The sequence below is a fragment of the Daucus carota genome, chromosome 3, assembly GCF_001625215.2.
Source record: "Daucus carota subsp. sativus chromosome 3, DH1 v3.0, whole genome shotgun sequence".
Classification (NCBI taxonomy): domain Eukaryota; kingdom Viridiplantae; phylum Streptophyta; class Magnoliopsida; order Apiales; family Apiaceae; genus Daucus; species Daucus carota.
In genome coordinates, this window is record NC_030383.2 from 39,643,092 (window position 1) to 39,665,240 (window position 22,149).

Below are 22,149 nucleotides of genomic sequence, written 5' to 3' on the forward strand. Positions count from 1 at the left end.
TGCACTTTCTTAAAACTCTAAATTTAAAATTTTCTTTACTACCAGGAATCAAATATGCATAGTAATTGAGGATTATTGCGCTGTACAATGTCAAGTTCCTCATCTCGCTTCTCATTTCCTAAAAAATCTAATGCCTTGAAAGCTGCCGCTTGAGCTGCATTATATATATAATGCATTATATATACTATGCCGCTTGAGCTGCATTATATATATATACGGTAAATTCTATGATGTGAAATGTAAAAAAATTTCAAAGTTCATATAAATCACCAGGCCATATTAAAAGTAACATTATTAAAAGTAGGAAATAATTTGTCATGAGAGTATTTGTCCAGCACTACGCTTGAAGATAAGACAACTAAAGTTCTTGAATAAGATAACTAAGATCTAGCTTGAAAGGGTCTTCTACTAAATACGCCTCTAGACGATGGATGCTGTCAGCAACATTCATGCGATTATTTGAAAAATGGCCTTTTTTTCACCACATAAATAAGGCTTTTTTCTTAAAACCAACAAAATAAATACCAAAAGTAAGTGGTTACATGATTATAATCATAATCAATGTTCTGAAAGTCGACGATTAATTCCGATTAATCGTTGTTCGGACAGACTCATCTCAATTAAGCGTGGTTAAAAATCGTTTTCTGAAAAAAATGGTCAAAAATCGGCCAAAAGTCGGTCAATAATAAAAATTTAAAAAATAAATAAATTTTATTAGGAAAATTTAAAATTAATTTAATTAAAATAAAATATAAAAAAGGATGTAGATTTTGTGTAAAACTTAAAAAAAATATATATACAAATATATATATATATATATATATATATATATATATATATATATATATATATATATATATATATATCATTAAGGTGGAGACCTTAATGATATACATTTTTTGTGAAGGTGCCCCTGGCGGGGCCCTTCAAATGAATGAGATTTTGATTAATTAAGAAAGTTCTCACCGTTCTCATTTTAAGAAAGTTCTCATTTGAGCAAGTGCCTATATATATATATATATATATATTTTGATGATATATAAATTTGTTTTTTATTAAATTTGTTGATGACTTTTGTTATATATACGATATAAAAAAATTTGTGATATACAAATTTATCCTATTTTTAATTTATAAAATATATAATATAATAATTATATATAAATTTATAAATTATATTGATTAATTCCGGTTAATGATCCGATTAACCATTTTAATTAATCTTCGATTATCCAATTAATTCCTGGACGGTGCCTTCACCGACTAAATCCGATTTCTGTTTTTTATAACACTAATTATAAGAGTTATACAAGGCAATTCTTGAATGTGACAAGTGAAAGTATTAAATGAACAACACGGTCAAATAATAAAAAGAAATATCTTGACTCTTTAAATTGGCATTTGTAAATATTTCCCCCTTTAATGATTGTGCATGAGCTGAAGGATTCACAAATACATGTGCTCTCTTCAAAGAGAGGATTAATTTAAAAATATATATTTAGTAGGAGAGAGGCACATGGGGAATGAGGAGGCTTCCACTGAGATGCCCAAAACATTGGATGAGAACATGAATGTTATTGATGAAGAAAGAGCATGGATTCCGGCTTGCTGTAACATACATACCTACCTGACTCTAGCAAAATGTCTTTTCCTGATCAACATCTAAAGCAAGTAACTAAGTGCCTAGGTATAAAATATGCAGAGTGTTCTGGACTTCAATGTGCATTGGATTGTGGATGTATTTTTCAAGGTAAACACCATCATTGCCAAATGCAGCTGAAGCCTCACTTTCGACTGCCTGTCAAAACAAGCGATTCAAATCAGCTCGTTAGGACATGACATCTGATCCTTATTAAAAGATATTATCAATGCAGAAGACACTGTAAGGCTGATTGGTGCAATCAAATATATATTTCCTCATTCCCATTCAGAACCAACTTAGATTCTGATAAAAGAAGAGTAGAAAAAGGGCTTCCTGACTAACTCCAACGTATCATATTTCTTTAAATTGCATGACAATACATCACTATGGCCTCTCCACATGCATTTCTTCATGCTAAGTGGGTAGCATAATCATATGTCGAAATGAAATAGAAGATGCCTATGACATAATAGCTCCTGACAGACCATGTTGTCAGATCAAGAAATGACGAAGAATAATGGAGACGAAGTAGCGGCCAACCTGTAATAACTTCCCAAACTTGTCCCGCTCTTTGGCAAGACGCATTCCTCGGCCTCCACCACCTGCTGTTGCCTTCAAGCACAGAGAATCATAAATATATTTCTAGCCCATAATTAGGTAAAGTGCCTCCATCAGAACAATCATTGTCTCTCTTCACTCAGAAAACTTTATATAATTTACACTTTCTAGCGGGAATTTCAGTTCAATATATTATTTAATTAGGATGTTTGATTGAAATAAATGGGGTTGTGAAGGAGATCAGAGTTTGAAAGGGAATGATTATAGAGACAGGAAGAAATAAGTGGGAGGTGATGACAAGAAGTTATGGAACCATATGGTGTGAGAAAATTTAACCTATGTTGATGAATGGCATGAATCCTAGCATAATCTATGAGGGATAGAATATGGAAATATGAATATTGGGTCAATAAGATAGCCAGGAAAATCATTCATTCCAACCAAACAAACACACCACAAAATTTCATTTTTGTCTAAAGCCCATTATGGCGTCGCCCCATAGAACAAATCTAAATATACCTCCAAACAAAGACTGAACATGAAAACAGAATTTGACTGTAATATACTTCAAGCACTATATACTGCTTGATTAGTCAATTCGTCACAAACATTTGATGATTAAAAAAGACGTTCCACGCTTAACGAATTTATTCGTAGGTTGTATTATAGAGTATCTATTGCGTGCAACAAGGATCATTGGTCAAACAAGCAAAAGCAGCAATCACTCATGCATACTAAGCTTCTTGACAGAATTAACATAATAACATCCACCAAGGTCAAGCAATTGGTATCTTTTACCAGATTATTTATCGTCTAAAACCTTGTGGGTTAAAATGCTACATATACTTTCACACTCTCATGCAGGATATTTTATTAAGAATAATATAAAAAGATGCTACATTATATATCAAAACAAGCCAATATAGTATAGACATCGTAGATTTAGTATACAAATACAAGAATCTCTGCCTTAATCATCACAGGGTAGCCAATCTCCCTAGCAAGCCTGATTGCTTCTTTAGTGTTCTATTAAGACAAATTATTAACAGAATTAATGTTAGTCACCAAGAACTCTTCAAGGACACTATTTGTAATATATAGATCAGACTTCAGAGCATATACCTGTAGCAAACCATCGCTCCCTGGTACAATTGTAAAACCAGCATTCTTCATTGTGTCCCTGGCAGTTGATTTGTCACCATGACACACTATGCTGCCAGGCTGCAAAAACCAAGATTCATTTCCTCACGGCCGCCAGCATAAGCATCACCACCTCCACCAGCAGCACTGAAATCATTGCCAGAATATTCAGAATACGTAGCATTAGCAGGGTTAGTGCCAGAATAATCAGAATATGTGTAATCCCCAGGACCCGTGCTTGCATTATAATCATTATAGCTGCTGTACTTTGCATTATTACCATTATAGCTGCTGTTGCTTGCATTATAATCATTGATGCCGCTGCCATAACTATCATACCTGTTGCCTCCTCCATTATTTGATGAACTTCTGAAGTCATGAACACCAAACTTGCTACCTCAACGATGATATGAACGGCCATTACCATAAGATGACGATGTTGCTGCATAATGAGTAAGCCAGGAAGGTACCTGTTGATTGGATTCTTGCATTAACTGAGCGAATGCCTAAGCTAGAGGGAATCTTCTAGAACTCAAACTTATTCCAATCATGATCAGATTGAAAATTGTTTTATCATCATACTAAATGAAACATATATTTATATAAAATATCACCGACGGATACAAACAAGAGCGAATAGGACAATAAGACCATTTCAACACAAAAATGGACAATTTTATGAATTATCTATTACTAAAAATGGATGAGAAATCAATGCGAGGACGAGCAATGAGATTATTAATTCAAATTTGGGTAAGAATTGATAGCTTATACGACTTTATGGAGCATCCAATAGGTTTCCGAGGAAATACTATGCAAATACAAACACAACATACATTAACAATGATAAAGTACTATACATAACACATGGCAAAGAGAAGATTAGAAAGCACAAAAGCTATTAATAAAATTGAAAAAACCCTAAGAAAAAGTAGCAACATACAATTAGCAGAATATGACCCAAAATTATTTTTAAACCACACAGGCAGATAATTCTACTTCTAGATGCATAATATACAACACAGTTGAAAATCACCAAGTAAAAAAAACATGTATACCTGACCGTAAATTGCGAAAGTTAGGTACTGATAAAATGAGACTGGGGTGAGGTAAAGACAAACACTTGCTTCAGCCAACAGAAAGAAGCTGACCACCCATCTTCCACCTTCCATTAAATTAACACAATTTCACAAATCTAACAATGATTTGAAGGTGTATGGCCAGCAAGCAGCTAGTGTTACAAGCAAACAGATACAGTACATGACAGTCGCCATCATATGTCATTAAATATTTCATGATAAACAATATTCTTTCTGAAGGATAAGGAAACTGCGTGGTTTGATAAGGAACCCTGAGAAAATGTCTGGAGGGGTTGATTGAAGGAGATTGATGGAGGAGAGGATGAGACCGTGGTGATAGATCGTAAAACAGAAAGTGCAGGACACGCGGGGAAAGTAGTGGAATGACAGGCTTCTTGACATGGGCATGGACTTCTGAGTTGCGGCTAAGGGGGGATCGGGGAGAAACTGTAAGTGTTTGCCTGTGAAGCTGAAGAGATATTTGGGTGTGTTGTACAAGGATAATATAGTGTCGGGATTAATTAGGCTCGGGAAGTAGGTTTGGAATGACCGAGCCAAAGAATAAATTTGCTCAGGAGAACAACCTGTTCTCGTATAATAGATATAGTAGATGGTTGCCTATATATATGGCACTCCATTCTTCATTTCAAATGTTCATTCTCTTTGATTTCAAAGCATTGTTAAGCTTTCAAGTTGTTCGTAACTTGCTTGTTATATCCACAGTTTTCTGTGTTTTGATCACTCGGTTGTTTTAACCACTAATCTAGAATACCTCCTGTCGAATTTATTCTACAAACATTAGTGGACATTAAAACTGAACCATATTAATTATATAACGACTTAAAACATTGTTATATTAATTAATTAAAATATGATTATCCAGTTATATTTAAATCAGATTTATTCCGCGCGAATTTTGTGACGATTGTATTCAACCCCCCCTTCTACAATCGTATCGGGACCTAACAAATTCCTTTAAGGTTAATTATTTCTTAACCTATTTATCAATTTTTATTAAGGACGGGAGAAACTCTATCATCACAGCATATTAACCTTAATTTTATAATTAAGGAATGGATGGAATCTTTATAATCTGCATAATCAGGTTAAGTTTAAAATTATTTATGTTTCTAGATACAAACTAGCATAGAAGCCCGTGCAAGGCACAGACATTGTGTTAAAAGTTTTTTTTATATTTAACATGTAGAGTTATTGTTGTATTGACACGATGAAGCAATATTTGTTAGCTTATGTGCCGAATGGACGGAACGATTGACACGAACATGAGATGATCAAAAACTCACGATCTAATACATAGATTTTAACTTGTAAATAATGTTTACCTTGAAGTTGCATCATCATAAAACCGTATACCGTTATATATAAAAGCAAATAACCCAGAGTCACCATATACAATAAGAAGTCACCATATACAATAAGAGACGCTTTTCAAGCGGGCAATATTATTTGATTATGAAAAAAAAATGTATGGTTGAGCCACTTCTTCAAAAACTAATAATGAGATCATTCACCAATCTCATTCACCAAAGAAATGAAAATCTCAGGCTCAAACTCTAATGCTACATCTTGTCTATCTTCATCGAATTTATCACATTTCTCATTTTTCCATTCCCCTTATGTGCACTTCCCATCCCAGTAGCACCTCTTGTGGTTCTCTGTTGATCCAATCTTTCGCCATATCCAACAGCTCACAATCAGGCAAGGTATCACCACAATTTGGTTTGATAAAGAGGTCGAAGAAAATATTTTCGTCTGAGTTGAGTTCAGTCTCATTGATGGTGTTCTTTACCTTCGTTTGTCGAAGCAATTCCCTTGACATTTTACTTGAAATTGTTACACTCTTCCTCATTGGTAGGAACCTTACTTTTTGTGGATGGATAACAAAGAAGATCCAATCGGTTTATTCTCACAGTCGGCTAATGCAGTACGATTCAATAAAGCAATGGGCTCAAGTTTAGATAAGCTCTACAGACGCGGGATTTCTTCTTAAGCTTGTGTTTTGTTCCTGGTGATCAAGTGCACATAATTTATTAACCAATGTAAATTGATAAAAACAGATTCACAGTAACAATTTAATGAGGGGATTTATGAAAAGGACCTATTAACATGGTCTAGGATGTTGTCGCTCATATACTGAAAACTCTTTAAAAATTCTGCTAAAATTGGTGCATTATTGGGACTAAAAGTGGATCGCAACATATAGTCATCAAATTTTTGTAAGGTTTACAAAAGCCAATCACAATAGTACTAATGAGACCACAAGTCCTTATACCACATTTCTATGAATGCAATTCGTATATCATTAAGATCTTACCTAGTTTGTTCCTTCCAGTTGGCAATAAAAAGAGGTTGCAGTATAGCCTGCAAACCCTGATGTTAGCGCATATATGACAACCACCACAATGAACAAAGCTCCGCGGTTGTATGGATAGAATAAGTCGACCAATGCTAGCATGAAAACAAGTATTGCACTGAAAAACAGAAGCACAATTATGATAATAAGCATTTAATCTGTTAATGTAATAAAACCATAAAATAAATATTCCTAAATACTCTCACATTGCAAAAAACTGGATGCCTGAGCCAAAAGCTGCAGCAAATATCCCTGTGAATGAACTTCTATGCGGTTTCTTCTTGGTCTTCTAGTGTCTCTTCATCATGAGCATAGCTTTAACAGATAAGATCAAATGAGAAGAGAGCGGGGGAGTTCAAAAAAAGACATACAGCCTAAGCGCCAACCACAATAAGAAGCAAATTTATATAACTGTGTTGCTAGGACTGCAGTCAATGTTGCACCATTGACACTACTCTATAACACAATTGTTAAGGAACCAAACCACCAGAATATGTCTGAGCCAAATGATAAGCATAAGCAACGACATTTGACCTGGAGCAAGGATAACAATAAACAGAAATCATGAACCTATATATCTTGTATATTTATTTCTGATCACTGATAAAGCTATTTTGTGGATATTGAGTGCATTTTTAATTGTGAAGGATTTGTCATTAAAATTTAGATATTTTTGTGAGGCAAGGGACATCTTATTATGCATTTATACCACTTCACAAATACAGCCGAGAGTGTAGATGCAATACTTCAGCTATATATGATAATGGCTAAAAAGAAGATAAACCTGTCAAAGATGGACAACAATATGAGATTGTCCTTGGTACCTTTACAGGGCAGGTAACCAGGTTTTCATATTAATTATAATCTTAATTATTTGATAATCATATACATAGCGTACATCATGAAAAATGTATCGTAGAACTTGTCACAGTGAACAAATTTCAGACCTATCGGTTGATTTGCATCAGGTACATAATTTCATAATTCTAAATCATTAATCAAAATCAGTACGTAGGCTTGAGTAGAGTGAGTACAAATGTCTAGAACCTCTACTTTCAGGAACGTAATTTTCTTTGGTAAAACTTAATCTCTATTGTGAAATATAGAATCAAGCTTGGTACTTCTATAAGTTGGATGACAACTTAGTAACTTACAGCTTTGGTACTATCATCAATATGAGGTGGCAAACGTAGCCAAGACAAGTACGTCAGTGATTCATTTACTGTAATCTGTGGAAAATGGATGTCTGTTTGCTCACAGTCACCAGATATTCTGGCATAAGTATCCTGCACCTTGGGATATCCTCCAATTCTTATATCTCCTTCAATAATACCACTATTTTTAAGTCCAGAAAGAATATCCAGACCTTGGGGCCCAAGTTCTGATGTGCTAGAAAAATACCCGCTTGGCTCGTTTTATTCTCGGATATTCTCGGCTCGGTTTACTTAACGCTACTATTTAAATATTCAAATATTATTCGAGATAATAAAAATAATAGAATAATTAATTATTCTAATATTTTCTAAATATTTCGCAATTTATGAAATAATTACAACATAATATTTATCCTGGCTAACCCGTAACATTTATTCATTCCCGGGTCATAGAGTAAATAAAATCTCACGTCTGCTAATTTCTCTACGTAACTGATATGTTAAATTAATTCACACGTAACCCACTTAATTCATCGGCCAATAGCAGAATATATTCCCGACTCGTACCAACATTAAATATTTTACATGTTAATAAATTCACAATATATTTAAATACTGATTTTAACTGCATAAAATTTAATAATCAATTTATTCACGTACTTGAAAACTCCAATTCTTATATCTCCTTCAATGATACCACTATTTTCACGTCCAAAAAGAACATCCAAAAGTGTTGTCTTTTCAGCTCCGATAATACCCATTAAAGCTGTCAGCACTCCAAGCTGAAACAATCCTGTAATATCATGAAAGAGCTGTATCATTTTTGGTTGATAACCTTTCTCCCTCATTTTCAAGTTAGGATGATCGCACACAGATTAGTTATAATTGGTCACGAAAATAAGGAGTAGTAGCTGGTGAAAAAACATATACACATGTATGCATTAGTAGCACTAAAGAACAATAGATAAAGAAGACATTTAGTTAAATAGTTCTATGAAACTTTACCTTTCTCATTCAGAATTGTAACCTATAACATAGTAGGTAAGCCCTGTCCATTGAAAAGCATCTACAAATGAAAATGGGATCTTTAAAATCACCGCTGGAATGGAATAAGCCCACGCAGGGTAGAAGTTGAAATCTCTTTGCTTGTAGATGATTGCAAGTCTGGATACAATCATGGACAATTCCAGTATTGCATTACTGTTGAACCTAATAAGTGAATAGAACAGAGACATCGGGAAGTAATTGGCATTGACAATATTAATGCTAGTGTTTGCACGTAGGAACACCGTCATTGTTATAGGTGCAGAAACCACCAGCTGAAAACATAATAGCACTGGATGAACACATACCTTTGCAGTTTTGTAATCATCCCAAGAATAGTTGTACCTGTGCAGATTTACATGCATGAGCAAATGAGTTACGCCTACACAAAAAAACATAAGAGAAATTGTTCAGATAAATTACACTATTGCATCTTTTGCGTACAATGATTATTGTTCAGGTGAGTTTATATAAAGGCCTCACATTATTCAAGCACAAAGTTGCACACAAATTTATCTTTTGCTGTCTCTCAGCTACTCACCACAATAATCTGCTTCTGCATCTACCATTGATCTAACTCGTTTATCTCCACCTTGGTCACGGACTACAGACCCAGTTCTTCCTCAAACTCGGCCTTTTTCTTCTCATGGCGGAATTAGGATTTCAAAGCAGTCGTGTGCTAAGATAATAAAACTCTCTTCTTTGCTCAAAATCAAGTGTTGAAGCATGTAAATGTGCATATATACATATGGCTAAGGCAGAGATGGTTGTGTTTTGTCTCTAGCAAAGTATACATTCAGGTTATGGCTAAAAACAAAAGGAAGTTGCTTGATTGCTGAAATATATTTCCTTCTTGTTGGCAGCCCGTGACATGAAATAATTTATTTATTTAGGATTAATATAATAAGATATAAGAATAAAATTTATACGTGCAGATTAAACTTTCTAGGACAGACTCATACTTTATCAGCAATTGGATTCAATCTATAATATAATATAAAACTACAAAACACAAATTTAAAATTTAATAACTTCTCAATTTTACAAATGCATCACTATCATTAACAATGGTTATCAAAATGATAAAACAAATCACACAAGAACTCTATCAGATTAAAAGTCTAACAATAAGACCAATTACAGAAGTGATGTCAACTTGTGCCCCATCACAATAGAACTCGACCTAAAAAGTTGATGCTGATCCATCTCCACTAACACGTACGCAACAAAACACTATCTGAAAAACCATACCTGGCTCCCGACGAGCAGCATTCCGAAGTCACTTGATCAGGCTATAATAAATACAATGTTAAAATAGAAAGGTGATTTATTTTTTGAAGGGAAAGATGTGACTGTTTAATTATGATAAAAAATCACCTCGAATTTTAACGATTGGTGCAGTTTTAGCAGTAACAATCTCCTCACCAGCATTTTGCTCTTTCCAAGCATCCACATTATCATCCTTGGCAGGCGCAATTTCCTCTTTCTGGCCTACAAATTACACAAAATCATATCAATAATTGTATTGCCTCGATGAAACTATCAATTTCCCGCTCATTAATTTTAAAAAACACACAAGGAAGCATGAGTGCGGGTGCGCAGTACGTGGATACGGGAATTCGTCAAATTCCAAAATATGGGGATACGGGTACGGGGGGATACGACAAATATTTAAATATTAAAAATATTATATATATATATATATAATAAATAATTCATAAGATGCATTTAAGTAGAACAAAATAGCGGAATAACTAAATCAACCCTACTAGAGATAGAAATACACACACACACACAAGCAATTATATATATTTACAATCTATAGACACACATGAGCAGATATTACAGAAAACACACTTACCAATCGACATACTTGAGCTGGAGATGCTCTGCTCTCTCTCGTACAGGTACTCAGTTAGTCTAATTAGGTTTTGATTCCTCTTTTCTTTCTTTTGACCAACTAATTTTAAGTTTTTTTTTTTAAAAAAAAAGTTGTTAAAAATTACGATTTGTGCCACTGCCGCACCCCCATCCCGCACCCCCGCGTATCCCCATCGCTGCCTCCACGGATATGCCACGTGGCGTATCCCGTGCGTATCCCGCCGCACCCCGCCGCACCCCCGCACCCCCAAGTATCCCCTACGCAGTTCTTCACCCAGATGAAGTATCCCTGCTTTCTAGTCACCATGACATGTTAATTGAGATCAGCAAAAGCTTGAACATCCTATTTCTGGAACTACATACTGCATTCCGTAGTTCACACGCATTTGTAATAAATTATAAAAATTAAGTATACAATGTCAAGTCCCAACCTCTGCAAAAGCTAAAACAATAAGAACTACAACACACCACTCCTACAATTAATCCTGCTACGCTACTGATAACACAAACAATGTCAGGAACATACACTTAACCACTCCAAACACCCTAAAGGCTAGAACATTACAATTATCGAATTCCGCAAAAACCTATATTTCGAACATCAAGAAAAATCACTAAACTAACCCAAACACAATCAACACAAAATATTTACAAACAATTCCACAAAAATTCCATACCCTTTCCTTTCCAGGCAGCTTTCTTTTGCTCCAATTCCTCAAGCGCAAGAGACAGTCGAGCTTTGAGAGCTTTGAGCTCCTGCTCCTTGAAAGGCCAGTCGTTTGGAATACTTGGGACTTTCTCTACTTTGGGCCTCTTGTTAAGCCCTTGTTTCTTAGCATCTTTAGTGTCACACTTTTGCGATGAACCGTCCACTGAGGGTGTGCCGCACAAACACAATTGATATACACACAAAGATTGAAGAACGCTAATCCCATTCTCCTGAACCCGATCTTGGAGAGGCAACCCGGTACAAAATACAAATTATTGTCTTTAGTCGCGAATTACCTTCTAACAAAGTGTATTTTTAACTGGCCGGTCATATCGTTTTTGTGTTCTAAACGACTGTTCCTATGCTCGACACGATACGAATACTGCCTGGCGCTAAAAAGATGTTATAATAGCATAGGGTATTATAGAAATTTGTATAAAACTGAGGTCATATGTGTAATTTTACGGGGAATTTCCTTGCTCTTTTTGCCCCTGGTTCTACTTCAATATATAGAAGTAGATATTTATATAGTCTGCGTCGTTATAATTTCTGTTGCGTGATTATTTTTTTTAAATCGGATTCGTGTATATTATCTTTAACGTTTTTAACGTACTGATCGCCAATAACATAACTCAAGTATTTTGATTCTTACGTATGTTGCCTTTCGTAACTTATATCTCATAGCATACTGTTTCTTAATAAAAAAGAAGTAAAGTTTAACTTGATAAAAAACAAAAAATCATACATGTGTCCGTAGCACGGGCCGAAATGATATGAGCATATTTTTAATTTAAAACATTTTTGACAAATGAGCATATTGTCATTTAAATAACTTTAAGAACAAATTTTTTTGCATACAGTTTATTATAATTTTTTTGTTATTTTATTTAAGATATGAGGGGTCGTCGTTAGGCGACGCCGAGAAATTTAATTATATAGTCATTACTATTTTCATATTTTTTATAAATATTTTAGAAACAATTACCTAATATTATTTTATTATTTTAACTATACATATAATGATTTGATAATAGATCCATAAACTTATTAATTTTTATTCCAAACATGAATTATTATTATTATATGAAATATTTGGTTATATTAATGAAAAATCTATTCCGTGATAAAATCAATACAAAATCTATTAAATTATAGATATTTATCACGTATATTTTCTTATTATCAATTTTCAGTATAGGCAATAATTGTAGTATATAATTTTAGTAATGTAACTGAATTATGACTAGATATGTATTCCTTCATTGATGTATTCTTTTAAAGTTAATTATTTCTTAACCTATTTATCAATTTTTATTAAAGACGGAGGAAACTCTATCATTAACATATTCACCTTAATTTTATAATTAAGGAATGGATGGAAGCTTTATAATCTGCATAATTAGGTTAACTTTATAATTATTCATGTTTCTCAATACAAAGATTTATATAGTTCGCGTCGTTATAATTTCTGTTGCGTGATTTTATTTTTTTTCAATCGACATTCATATATATTATCTTTAACATCTACAACGTACTGATCACTAATAACATAACTCGAATATTTTGACTCTTACATACGTGCCTTTCATAACTTATATCTAATATCATATTGTTTAATAATAAAAAATTTTATAACTTAAAAACTCATAATAAGTAGTTTGACCGCGCCGATTACCCGTCAAATTTGGGGTTAATCAAAACAGAAAGTATAAGTTAAGTTGACACAAAATCAAAGAATCAATACCTGTGTGCGAAGCACGGGCAAAAAAAGCTAGTTCACATAACATGCAATAGACATTCCGAAAATGCGTATCTTAATGGAACCATTTTAAGATAACGTATAAAACGATAATTTTTATCAAGAAAGTGTATTTTATTTCTTCACCTACTTTTACTCCTATTTTTAGGGGCTGTTTAGTTCACTTTAGGGAAATGGAATGAAATATAGAGAAATAAACAAGAATAAAGGAAAAGAGCAATGTTGATCCTGACTTGTTTTACTTGTTTGGTTATGATCTGAAAATGAAATCAAAAAATTTAGTTGTGTGGTTTTGATTTGGAAATAAAATCAAAAAATTATATGATCATCTTTTTATTGATTCTTCCTGATTTCAAAAGAGTCAAATATATTTATGTTTAATAACAATGTTGTTATTTATATTTTATAAATTAATATACTTTATTATTTTAAAATATCATTAACTTTTTAAATTAATCAACATATAAACCATATCAATTTTTTAATTTTTTAAAATTAAATTAAAAAGTAGTTTTGATATATAAAATTTTCTTACATATTAATTTTATAAAACGTATTACAACAGTGTTGTTAAAAGTAGAAATCGGACTTAGTCGGTGAAACCACCATCCAGAGATTAATTTAATAATCGAGGATCAATCAGAATGATTTCTCGGACCATTAATCGGAATCAATTTAATATTATTTTTAAATTATATATAATTATTTTATAATATAGTATAGATATATAATATTATAAAGTCAAAAGAGCATAAATTTTATGCTCCCTAGTCCCTCTATCCCCTTCAATTGTTTACATTGTGGGACAGGGGCTCAGCACACAATTTAAGCTCTCATAAGATATAGTTAGATAAATATTTCAAACCTTTTTTTCTTCTAATTTTTATAAAAAAAGGAATTTTTTTTTAAAAGTTGTGAACCTGTACGTTCGATGCATCTTAAAATACGTGTCAAACACTTGAAAAAAAATGTAAAGAACTAAGAGGTCAGAGGGAGTATCACAAAATATCACCTATAATATGTATAACAATATCATTAGCAAAATTATATAAATAATTTTAAGTTATCAGACAAAATATTATTTATTTATTTATTTATACTTAAATTAAAATTTTTAAAAATAATTATTTTTTATGATTGACCGATTATTTACCAATTTTTGACTGATTGCTCTTGTTTAGGTAAAAAAATTAGGGTTTGAAAATCCGCCTCCTATCCGTTTGTCTTGCCTTTTTTCAAGCTAGCTGGGGCCTTCCACTGGTTTCTTCTCTGGTGCAAATCCCTAACCCCTTTGTTTTCTTTCATTTCGCTGATTTTCTTCAATAAAACTCAACTTTTTGGGTGTTTGTGTGTCTGTCCTTTTCGAGCGTGTTTGGTTAATTTGTCTCTCCTTTTAGAGTGTTTTGTTATGTTTTTGTTTAGTTATGTTTTGATTCATTCGATGTCGGATTTATAGAGAATGATTTTATTGATGTTTTTGGGATATGGAAAGCCCGCGTCAAATATGGTGGTAATTATGGCAAGAGCTCACATTTCACAACCAAAAATTGTTCATCCATTTGTGATTTACACTTTCGACATGTCTATAGCTAGTATCGGGCATCTAGATAGCTGGGGTGTTGCTCCTCCAATCTCAGTTTATGAGATTAGAGTTTCTGAACACTGTTCAAACAATGACGTTTATGTGATAAAGTCAATGGTGATGATGTTGTTCAAGTGATGTTGGTGCAATCTGGATCGCTTAGAAGAGTTTTGATTTCATTTTTTGAGAATTTTAAATTCTATGTCAAACGATCAGGAAACAAATCAACTGATTATTTTTAGTATGTTATATGTTTTCCAACTGAGAAGTACTAAGTGCACATATTTGTGTACATAAATTTGTACATAATGACAAGGTAATTGATGTGGAATATTTTAGTTGGGGTGGTTACTGTGAATACAGAGGTCATTCCAATTAAAACTCACCACATATCATTATGTACAAAATTTTGTGCACAGAATATTTTCCTTTCCAATCTGATTTATGTTCTGATTAATGAAATTGTTTTTATTTTGTGTAAAAAAAATATATCAATTTTTGACTAATAAATTTTGGCTAATTTTTTGGAAAACCAATTTTCACAATCAAGACAGAACATGTCCAAACAGTCCAAAAAATGATTATTGGGTATTAATCTACCAAATGAGTTCAATTGTTTTATTTTATTAGTTAGATCCCGTGTTGTAAAAAGTGGGAATCTGACTTAACCAGTAAAATCATGGAATAAGAATTAATCAAGAAGGGATTAATCAAATTGATAAGGTATTAATTGGACGAGATACAGAATAAGAGCAAGTCTAATAGGTTACCTAAACTTGCTCCTAAACTCACATTTAGGTATACTAAAAAAAAGCACTCCAACACTCTCGTAGTGGTTACTTAAATCACTAGCACAACCTCAAATCTACTAGCCATTATCTATTTATAATTAACCCCTAGTCATTACCTATTTAATATTTATGAATAAAATAATCATCTCTCTTCTTTTTTTGTTGTCTTTTCCCTCCCTTTCCTCATTCTCTCTCCCAAATTTATTATTAAAATAATCTTAGGAGAACAAATATAAGAATTGCTATTGGAGTTATACTAAAAGTAGATTACTTAAATCACTAAGGGCTCATTTGTTTAGTTCTGAATGGAGCTTAATGATGCTAAGCTGAGCGATTCCTCTCATTCAGGTTATTTGCTGTTTCTTCGAAATTGTCTGATCCAATCTTATAGTAACTGCTTAGCGATTCATTTACAAATTCCTGCATGACCCATTCGTAAGCTTTCACTTGTATTCTCGCAGATGCCTAGTCGCTTGATATGCTTTTTTAAAAATTTGTGATGAATTTATTTCACAAGTACGTGCATATAATTATTATATTTTCTGTCAATAATTTGGTTTTTTGAATTCATATAATTTTTCAAATAAATTTTATTAAAAGACTTATTTGAGAAATTATTTATTTATATTTTGTTTATTATTAAATATCATATAGAGATCGTGCACATAAAAATTGTCAAATAATTTTATATAGTAAGTCGCATAAAATAAAAACAATGTCATCCAGATATCATGAAAAATATCAAATGATAATTTTAATTCAGATTCAGATTTTTGATTGATTCAGATTATTATTACTAATTCAGATAAAAATTATTCTGATTTGTCAAATCATCCATAAAATTTATTAGAATTGATTATTTTATATTGTTAATAAGTAATGAGATAAGTAAGGAACCGATGATCCATTTTTTTGAAACGAGGTTAACCAAACCCTATTAACTTTAAATTTAAGCCCATGAAAAAGAAGAGAGGAGACTAATAGAATCGGAGAGAGAATGGCGACGTGGAGGACGCAAGTACACAGAATGGTGTGAGAGAATCAGAGATAGGCAGGCAATGAGTGGAGTGGGAATCTTTCCGTGTTTTCAAATAAGGTGAGATCCTCCTGCAATCAAGAATCTCGCTGCCTCCCTCTTTTCATCACACCCACATGTATATGAATATCTTCCATTTACTTACATTTTGAAGAAAAGACATGTGTCCAGGAGTGACACACATCTCGTCTCAACAAGCGGACGACACACGACCAGCCACTCAAACTTAACTCAAACCCCACTTTCATTTTCAAGCGATTCACATACGTGGGGTCTTTAATTCCCTTATTTGTACAAGTAGGCTTGCTGTGCTGTGTGTTTCTCCTCCTCGGCTCAATGGCGACTTACTGGTCATCCCCTCCGACTATCCAGCCGCAGCAGCAGAAGCAGCTTGTTCATACACACACACTTCTATTACATCCTGCGTATTCTCGGTTCAAGTACCCCCCACCTCGTACCAGAAATGCTAGTTTGTTTATCAGGTGTAGTGATACCAGCAGTGCCCCCGCAGAAACGAGTAGCAAGAGTAACGTAATTAGTACTAGGAGGTCAGTGGAGGCGCCCAAGATTAAAAGCCCCAAGCTTGGAAAAAACAAGATTCAATTGAAGGTTAAAGACCAGAAGAATAAGGTTGTTGATGTGAGGACTATGTATCAGAATGGGGATCCTTTGGGGCGCAGGGATCTGGGGAAGCCTGTGGTGAAATGGGTTTCTCAGGGGATGAAGGCTATGGCGTCTGATTTCGCTACGGCGGAGATTCAGGGGGAGTTCTCTGAGGTTCAGCAGAAAATGGGGCCTGGGCTAACCTTTGTGATTCAGTCTCAGCCTTATCTGAATGCTATTCCCATGCCTGTTGGTGTGGAAGCTGTTTGCTTTAAGGCCTGCACTCACTACCCTACCCTCTTTGATCATTTCCAGAGGGAGCTCCGGGATGTTCTCCAGGATCTCCAATCCAAGTCTTTAGTCGCCTCGTGGACTCAGACGCAGAGTTGGAAGCTCCTCAAGAAGCTGGCCACTTCAGGTATGGATGAATTGGAGCTCTATTGTGTTTGTGTGTTTACTTTCTTTGGCTGACATTTGAGTGTATGCAGCTCAGCATAAAGCGATAGCAAGGAAGGTTTCCCAGCCGAAAGCTGTTCAGGGGGCACTAGGAATGGACATTCATAAGGTTAAGGCTATTCAGAGCAGAATTGATGACTTCACCACGAGGATGTCTGAGTTACTCCGCATAGAAAGGGACTCTGAACTGGAGTTTACCCAGCAGGAATTGGATGCGGTTCCCATGCCAGACGAGACGTCTGATATGTCTAAACCAATTGAGTTCCTGGTTACTCATGGGCAGGTTGAGCAGGAGCTCTGTGACACCATCTGTAATTTGATTGCTGTCAACACTTTCATAGGTGGCTCACATACCTAATTTTATTTATCTCTGAGCAGTATCTTTTATTGTATGTATGTCCGTGTAATTCTTCAAGGCCATGACATTCAAATGTTCCAAAACGTGTCTCTGAAAGAAACAATTGTTCTTTTTTTTTTGTCCCACAGGTTTGGGTGGCATGCATGTGGTGGTGTTTAGGGTGGAGGGACATCACAGATTACCCCCAACAACCCTCTCTCCAGGTGATTTGGTTTGTGTGAGGACTTGTGATAGCAGAGGTGCAGGTGCAACTTCTTGCGTACAGGGGTTTGTTAACAACCTAGGGGATGATGGATGTAGCATCAGTGTGGCATTGGAATCTAGACATGGTGATCCCACTTTTTCTAAGCTCTTTGGTAAGAGCATACGCATCGACCGCATTTATGGATTGGCTGATACACTCACATATGAGGTATCTTTCTCTGTTTGTGAATGCATAAACTTTTTGTATTTTAAATGCACTTGGTTATCACGTTACATTCAAGCTAAAGAATATTGATTATAACTGCAGCATGCATGTCAATGTGGAATATTGTATCAAACTGTTTGTCCTATGCTCTTATAGTTCCAACTTAATCGAGTCACAGTTTTTAAAGACGTGTTTTGCTTAAGCAGTTGAACTCGAATAATCAGTACTTATGGTTGTTTAGTTGCTCAGCATAAATCCCTTACTGAATTAAAGCAGTCACACGCTTTGGAAGAAGATATTCCTCAATGTACCTTTATTTGTTTTTTGGGAAAGCCAGATCTTTAATTTCTGCCTTATTTGCTCTATTTATGTCAGCAAGAGTCATCAAATTTATCTGGTTAAGTTATCCGTCTTTACCAGAAAATCAAGCAGCACAAATTCGACTGTTATTTCAATTTAAATTATCAAAGAAAGGCTGAGCATACTTTACTTGATCTTGAATCTGCAGCAGTTCTATTCTCGACTTACTGTATCTGTTATATAATTATTCATTTACTTTGTAGCGGAATTGTGAAGCCCTCATGATGCTTCAGAAGAAAGGTTTACAGAAGAAAAATTCTTCGATAGGTACCGTGGCCACATTGTTTGGCGACGAAGATGATGTTGCATGGCTGGAGGAGAATGATGTGGTAGACTGGGCTGAAGCAGAAGTAAATGGAATGTTAGATTTTGATAAATATGACAAATCACAGCGAAGGGCAATAGCATTAGGATTAAACAAGAAGCGGCCCATGTTGATTATTCAAGGGCCACCTGGAACTGGAAAGACAGGTTTACTTAAGAAAATAATACTGCTATCTGTTGAACGTGGTGAAAGGGTTCTTGTTACTGCCCCAACTAATGCAGCAGTGGATAACATGGTTGAGAAACTTTCTGATGTTGAGATTGACATAGTGAGGGTCGGAAATCCAGCACGAATATCATCCACAGTAGCTTCAAAATCTTTGGCTGAGATTGTCGACTTTAGGCTTGAAGATTTCAGAGAAGAGTTTGAAAGGAAGAAATCTGATCTGCGAAAAGACTTGAGACAATGTTTGCGGGATGATTCTTTAGCAGCTGGAATACGCCAACTTCTAAAACAACTTGGAAAGGCATTAAAGAAGAAGGAGAAGGAGACAGTAAGGGATATATTAACAAGTGCTCAAGTTGTGCTAACAACTAACACTGGAGCAGCCGATCCACTTATCAGACGACTGGATACTTTTGACCTTGTTGTTATAGATGAAGCAGGTCAAGCCATCGAACCATCCTGCTGGATCCCAATGTTGCAGGGAAGGCGCACTATCCTTGCAGGTGATGAATGCCAGCTTGCTCCGGTGATTTTATCAAGAAAAGCCTCTGAAGGTGGTCTAGGAATATCTCTCCTAGAGAGAGCTGCAAAGTTGCATGACGGGGTTCTTGCCACAAAGTTAACTACTCAATATCGCATGAATGATGCAATAGCAAGTTGGGCCTCAAAGGAGATGTACGAAGGAACATTAACATCATCTCAAACAGTCTCTTCTCATCTTCTAGTAGATTCTCCATTTGTCATGGTACGTTCAGTATTGCCATTTCTTATTTACCCAAGCTCTGTATATATTTGAAATAGGATCTTTATGCTTTAGTATTACAAATGAAGCGTATAATTTTTACTCTGCTGACTGTCCATTTGTCATCACTGCATGTACAAAAGCACTACTTAGTACTTTCTGTTTGTTTTGCAGCCCACATGGATAACACAATGTCCATTGCTTTTGCTTGATACAAGAATGCCATATGGAAGTTTGTCAGTAGGTTGTGAGGAGCATTTGGACCCAGCTGGCACGGGATCTTTCTACAATGAAGGGGAGGCTGATATAATTGTGCAACATGTCTTTTCCTTGCTTTATGCTGGTATGTATCCCTATAATTACACCAAAGCCTTGCTGATAATTTCATATGTGGGTGATGACAGTTTGGATTTTGAAAGTATTTGTCATTACCTTTCGACTAGATAGAGTTGTATTAAAAGTGTGCACAAAAGGTTTTTCAGTTTAAAGCAATCAATACAAGAACTTTCGAACACCTGTAACCAGATTTTGGTTTATTTGATGCAGGTGTTAGCCCATCTGCCATAGCTGTGCAATCTCCTTATGTTGCTCAAGTACAGTTATTGAGGGACAGGCTTGATGAGATTCCAGTGGCTAGAGGGATAGAGGTATCCACCATTGATAGCTTTCAAGGGCGGGAAGCTGATGCAGTAATTATATCAATGGTATGCTTTTGAGAGAGTTGATTTAGCTATGGTCATCAATTGAGAATAGAACAGTTGCTGCATTACTAATATAACTGCTTGTCGAAGGATTTGAATTAGGTGTTATTCTTTTATTGATTGCTTAAAGAAAATAGTATTTCACATAGAAGTTCTTCATTTACGAAAATTCACTTCAGTCCTTGGTCCATATCATGTACATTGTTGTTTCATGTTCAAGATAGGAAGTCCATTTTAAGATAATCACATATCTGATTATTCTTTGTTTTCAGTGTTTTTCATTGTATAAATGCACAGGAAGATATCAAATTAATTTGTTGCTAAAAATTAATGTGACACGCATATTTTTTGTAGGTTCGATCAAACACAATGGGAGCTGTTGGATTTCTAGGGGATAGTCGGAGAATGAACGTTGCCATAACTAGAGCTCGCAAACATGTAGCTGTGGTATGTGACAGCTCAACAATATGTCACAACACCTTCCTGGCTAGGTTGCTTCGCCATATAAGATATTTTGGAAGGGTGAAGCATGCTGAGCCTGGTAGTTTTGGCGGATCTGGGTTAGGCATGAACCCTATGTTGCCTTCTATCAGTTAAAACCACTGGAGCTTACAAGTACTCCAAGCTCAAGTTTATGGATGCCGTGATGTTGTACATTGATTCCCCGGAGATAGGCCTGGGGTTTGATATATTGTTTGGCTGGCAGTTGCTGGAATGTACAGAAAATTATTAAATTTGTAAAGTCTTAAAATGTACATATATACAATACAATACATCCAGGTTCATTTGTCTATATATTCATTTGAAATAGCAATTATGATGATTTCATATGATGAGGTCAGGCGTATGCTTCATGAACTGAAGTGAATAGTGGTTTTGACAAGTTGGCCGTTATGTGTTCCATCCATGGATATTTTTATGCTTGTGGCTTGTGGTTTTGGATGTGTTATGGTGACTCAGGGGGACGGAGGGAGTAGGAAGTTTGCTTTCGGGCTCTGCAACTGCGCTGATATCTAATCTTGAAATTGAATCACTGACATTGTTGACAGTACTTAAAGAAGCCTGAGTATCATCTTTCTTACTACAGCAGAAAACATAATTGTAAACATCTAAATTGTAAACATCTAAATTGATTTACTTTTTGTTAAGTAGTACTCTATATTAATTTAGAAGGAAAATGTACCGCCAAGTACAAGCAACCTGGTCTGGGAATAGTTCATTGGTAACCAAAGTTAACAGAATACTTCACAGTCGAAATGAGATTGAAGGTACAATTAGACA

General features: G+C 34.7%; 3 protein-coding genes across 16 annotated transcripts; 1 reads left to right on the forward strand and 2 right to left on the reverse strand.

The window, feature by feature from the left end:
- Positions 1–1,364: 1,364 nt before the first annotated feature.
- Positions 1,365–4,984, reverse strand: LOC108211020 (biotin carboxylase 1, chloroplastic-like). 5 transcript variants are annotated; one of them, XM_064088785.1, is made up of 5 exons: positions 4,399–4,982; positions 3,680–3,810; positions 3,323–3,487; positions 2,183–2,254; positions 1,365–1,798 (listed from the first exon to the last, which is right to left on the reverse strand). In XM_064088785.1, the coding sequence occupies exons 3-5, from the start codon at positions 3,371–3,373 to the stop codon at positions 1,676–1,678; spliced, it is 246 nt and encodes an 81-aa protein (XP_063944855.1). In that variant the 5' UTR covers positions 3,374–3,487; positions 3,680–3,810; positions 4,399–4,982; the 3' UTR covers positions 1,365–1,675. The 5 variants fall into 5 exon arrangements, 4 of the variants coding, with proteins under 4 accessions (XP_063944855.1, XP_063944853.1, XP_063944854.1 ...); XM_064088783.1 differs by having other exon boundaries at positions 3,621–3,810; positions 4,399–4,977; XM_064088784.1 differs by having other exon boundaries at positions 3,323–3,810; positions 4,399–4,984.
- An 846-nt stretch (positions 4,985–5,830) lies between these two features.
- Positions 5,831–11,938, reverse strand: LOC135151209 (ABC transporter G family member 41-like). Of its 10 annotated transcripts, none has more exons than XR_010289815.1 (9): positions 11,550–11,938; positions 10,369–10,482; positions 9,533–10,283; positions 9,300–9,336; positions 8,953–9,013; positions 8,608–8,740; positions 7,000–7,108; positions 6,755–6,911; positions 5,831–6,445 (listed from the first exon to the last, which is right to left on the reverse strand). XR_010289815.1 is itself a non-coding variant. In XM_064088997.1 (9 exons), exons 3-5 carry the CDS (start codon positions 9,558–9,560, stop codon positions 8,958–8,960), a joined length of 264 nt encoding a protein of 87 aa, XP_063945067.1. In that variant the 5' UTR covers positions 9,561–10,283; positions 10,369–10,482; positions 11,550–11,938; the 3' UTR covers positions 5,831–6,445; positions 6,755–6,911; positions 7,000–7,108; positions 8,608–8,740; positions 8,953–8,957. The 10 variants fall into 10 exon arrangements, 2 of the variants coding, with proteins under 2 accessions (XP_063945067.1, XP_063945068.1); XR_010289812.1 differs by having other exon boundaries at positions 8,953–9,111; XR_010289813.1 differs by having other exon boundaries at positions 9,300–9,373.
- Positions 11,939–16,683: 4,745 nt separating this feature from the next.
- LOC108214743 (uncharacterized) lies at positions 16,684–21,701 on the forward strand. The gene is made up of 7 exons (XM_017386908.2): positions 16,684–17,770; positions 17,841–18,149; positions 18,295–18,578; positions 19,139–20,170; positions 20,342–20,510; positions 20,714–20,871; positions 21,223–21,701. The coding sequence occupies exons 1-7, from the start codon at positions 17,086–17,088 to the stop codon at positions 21,463–21,465; spliced, it is 2,880 nt and encodes a 959-aa protein (XP_017242397.1). The 5' UTR covers positions 16,684–17,085; the 3' UTR covers positions 21,466–21,701.
- The last annotated feature ends 448 nt before the right edge of the window (positions 21,702–22,149 follow it).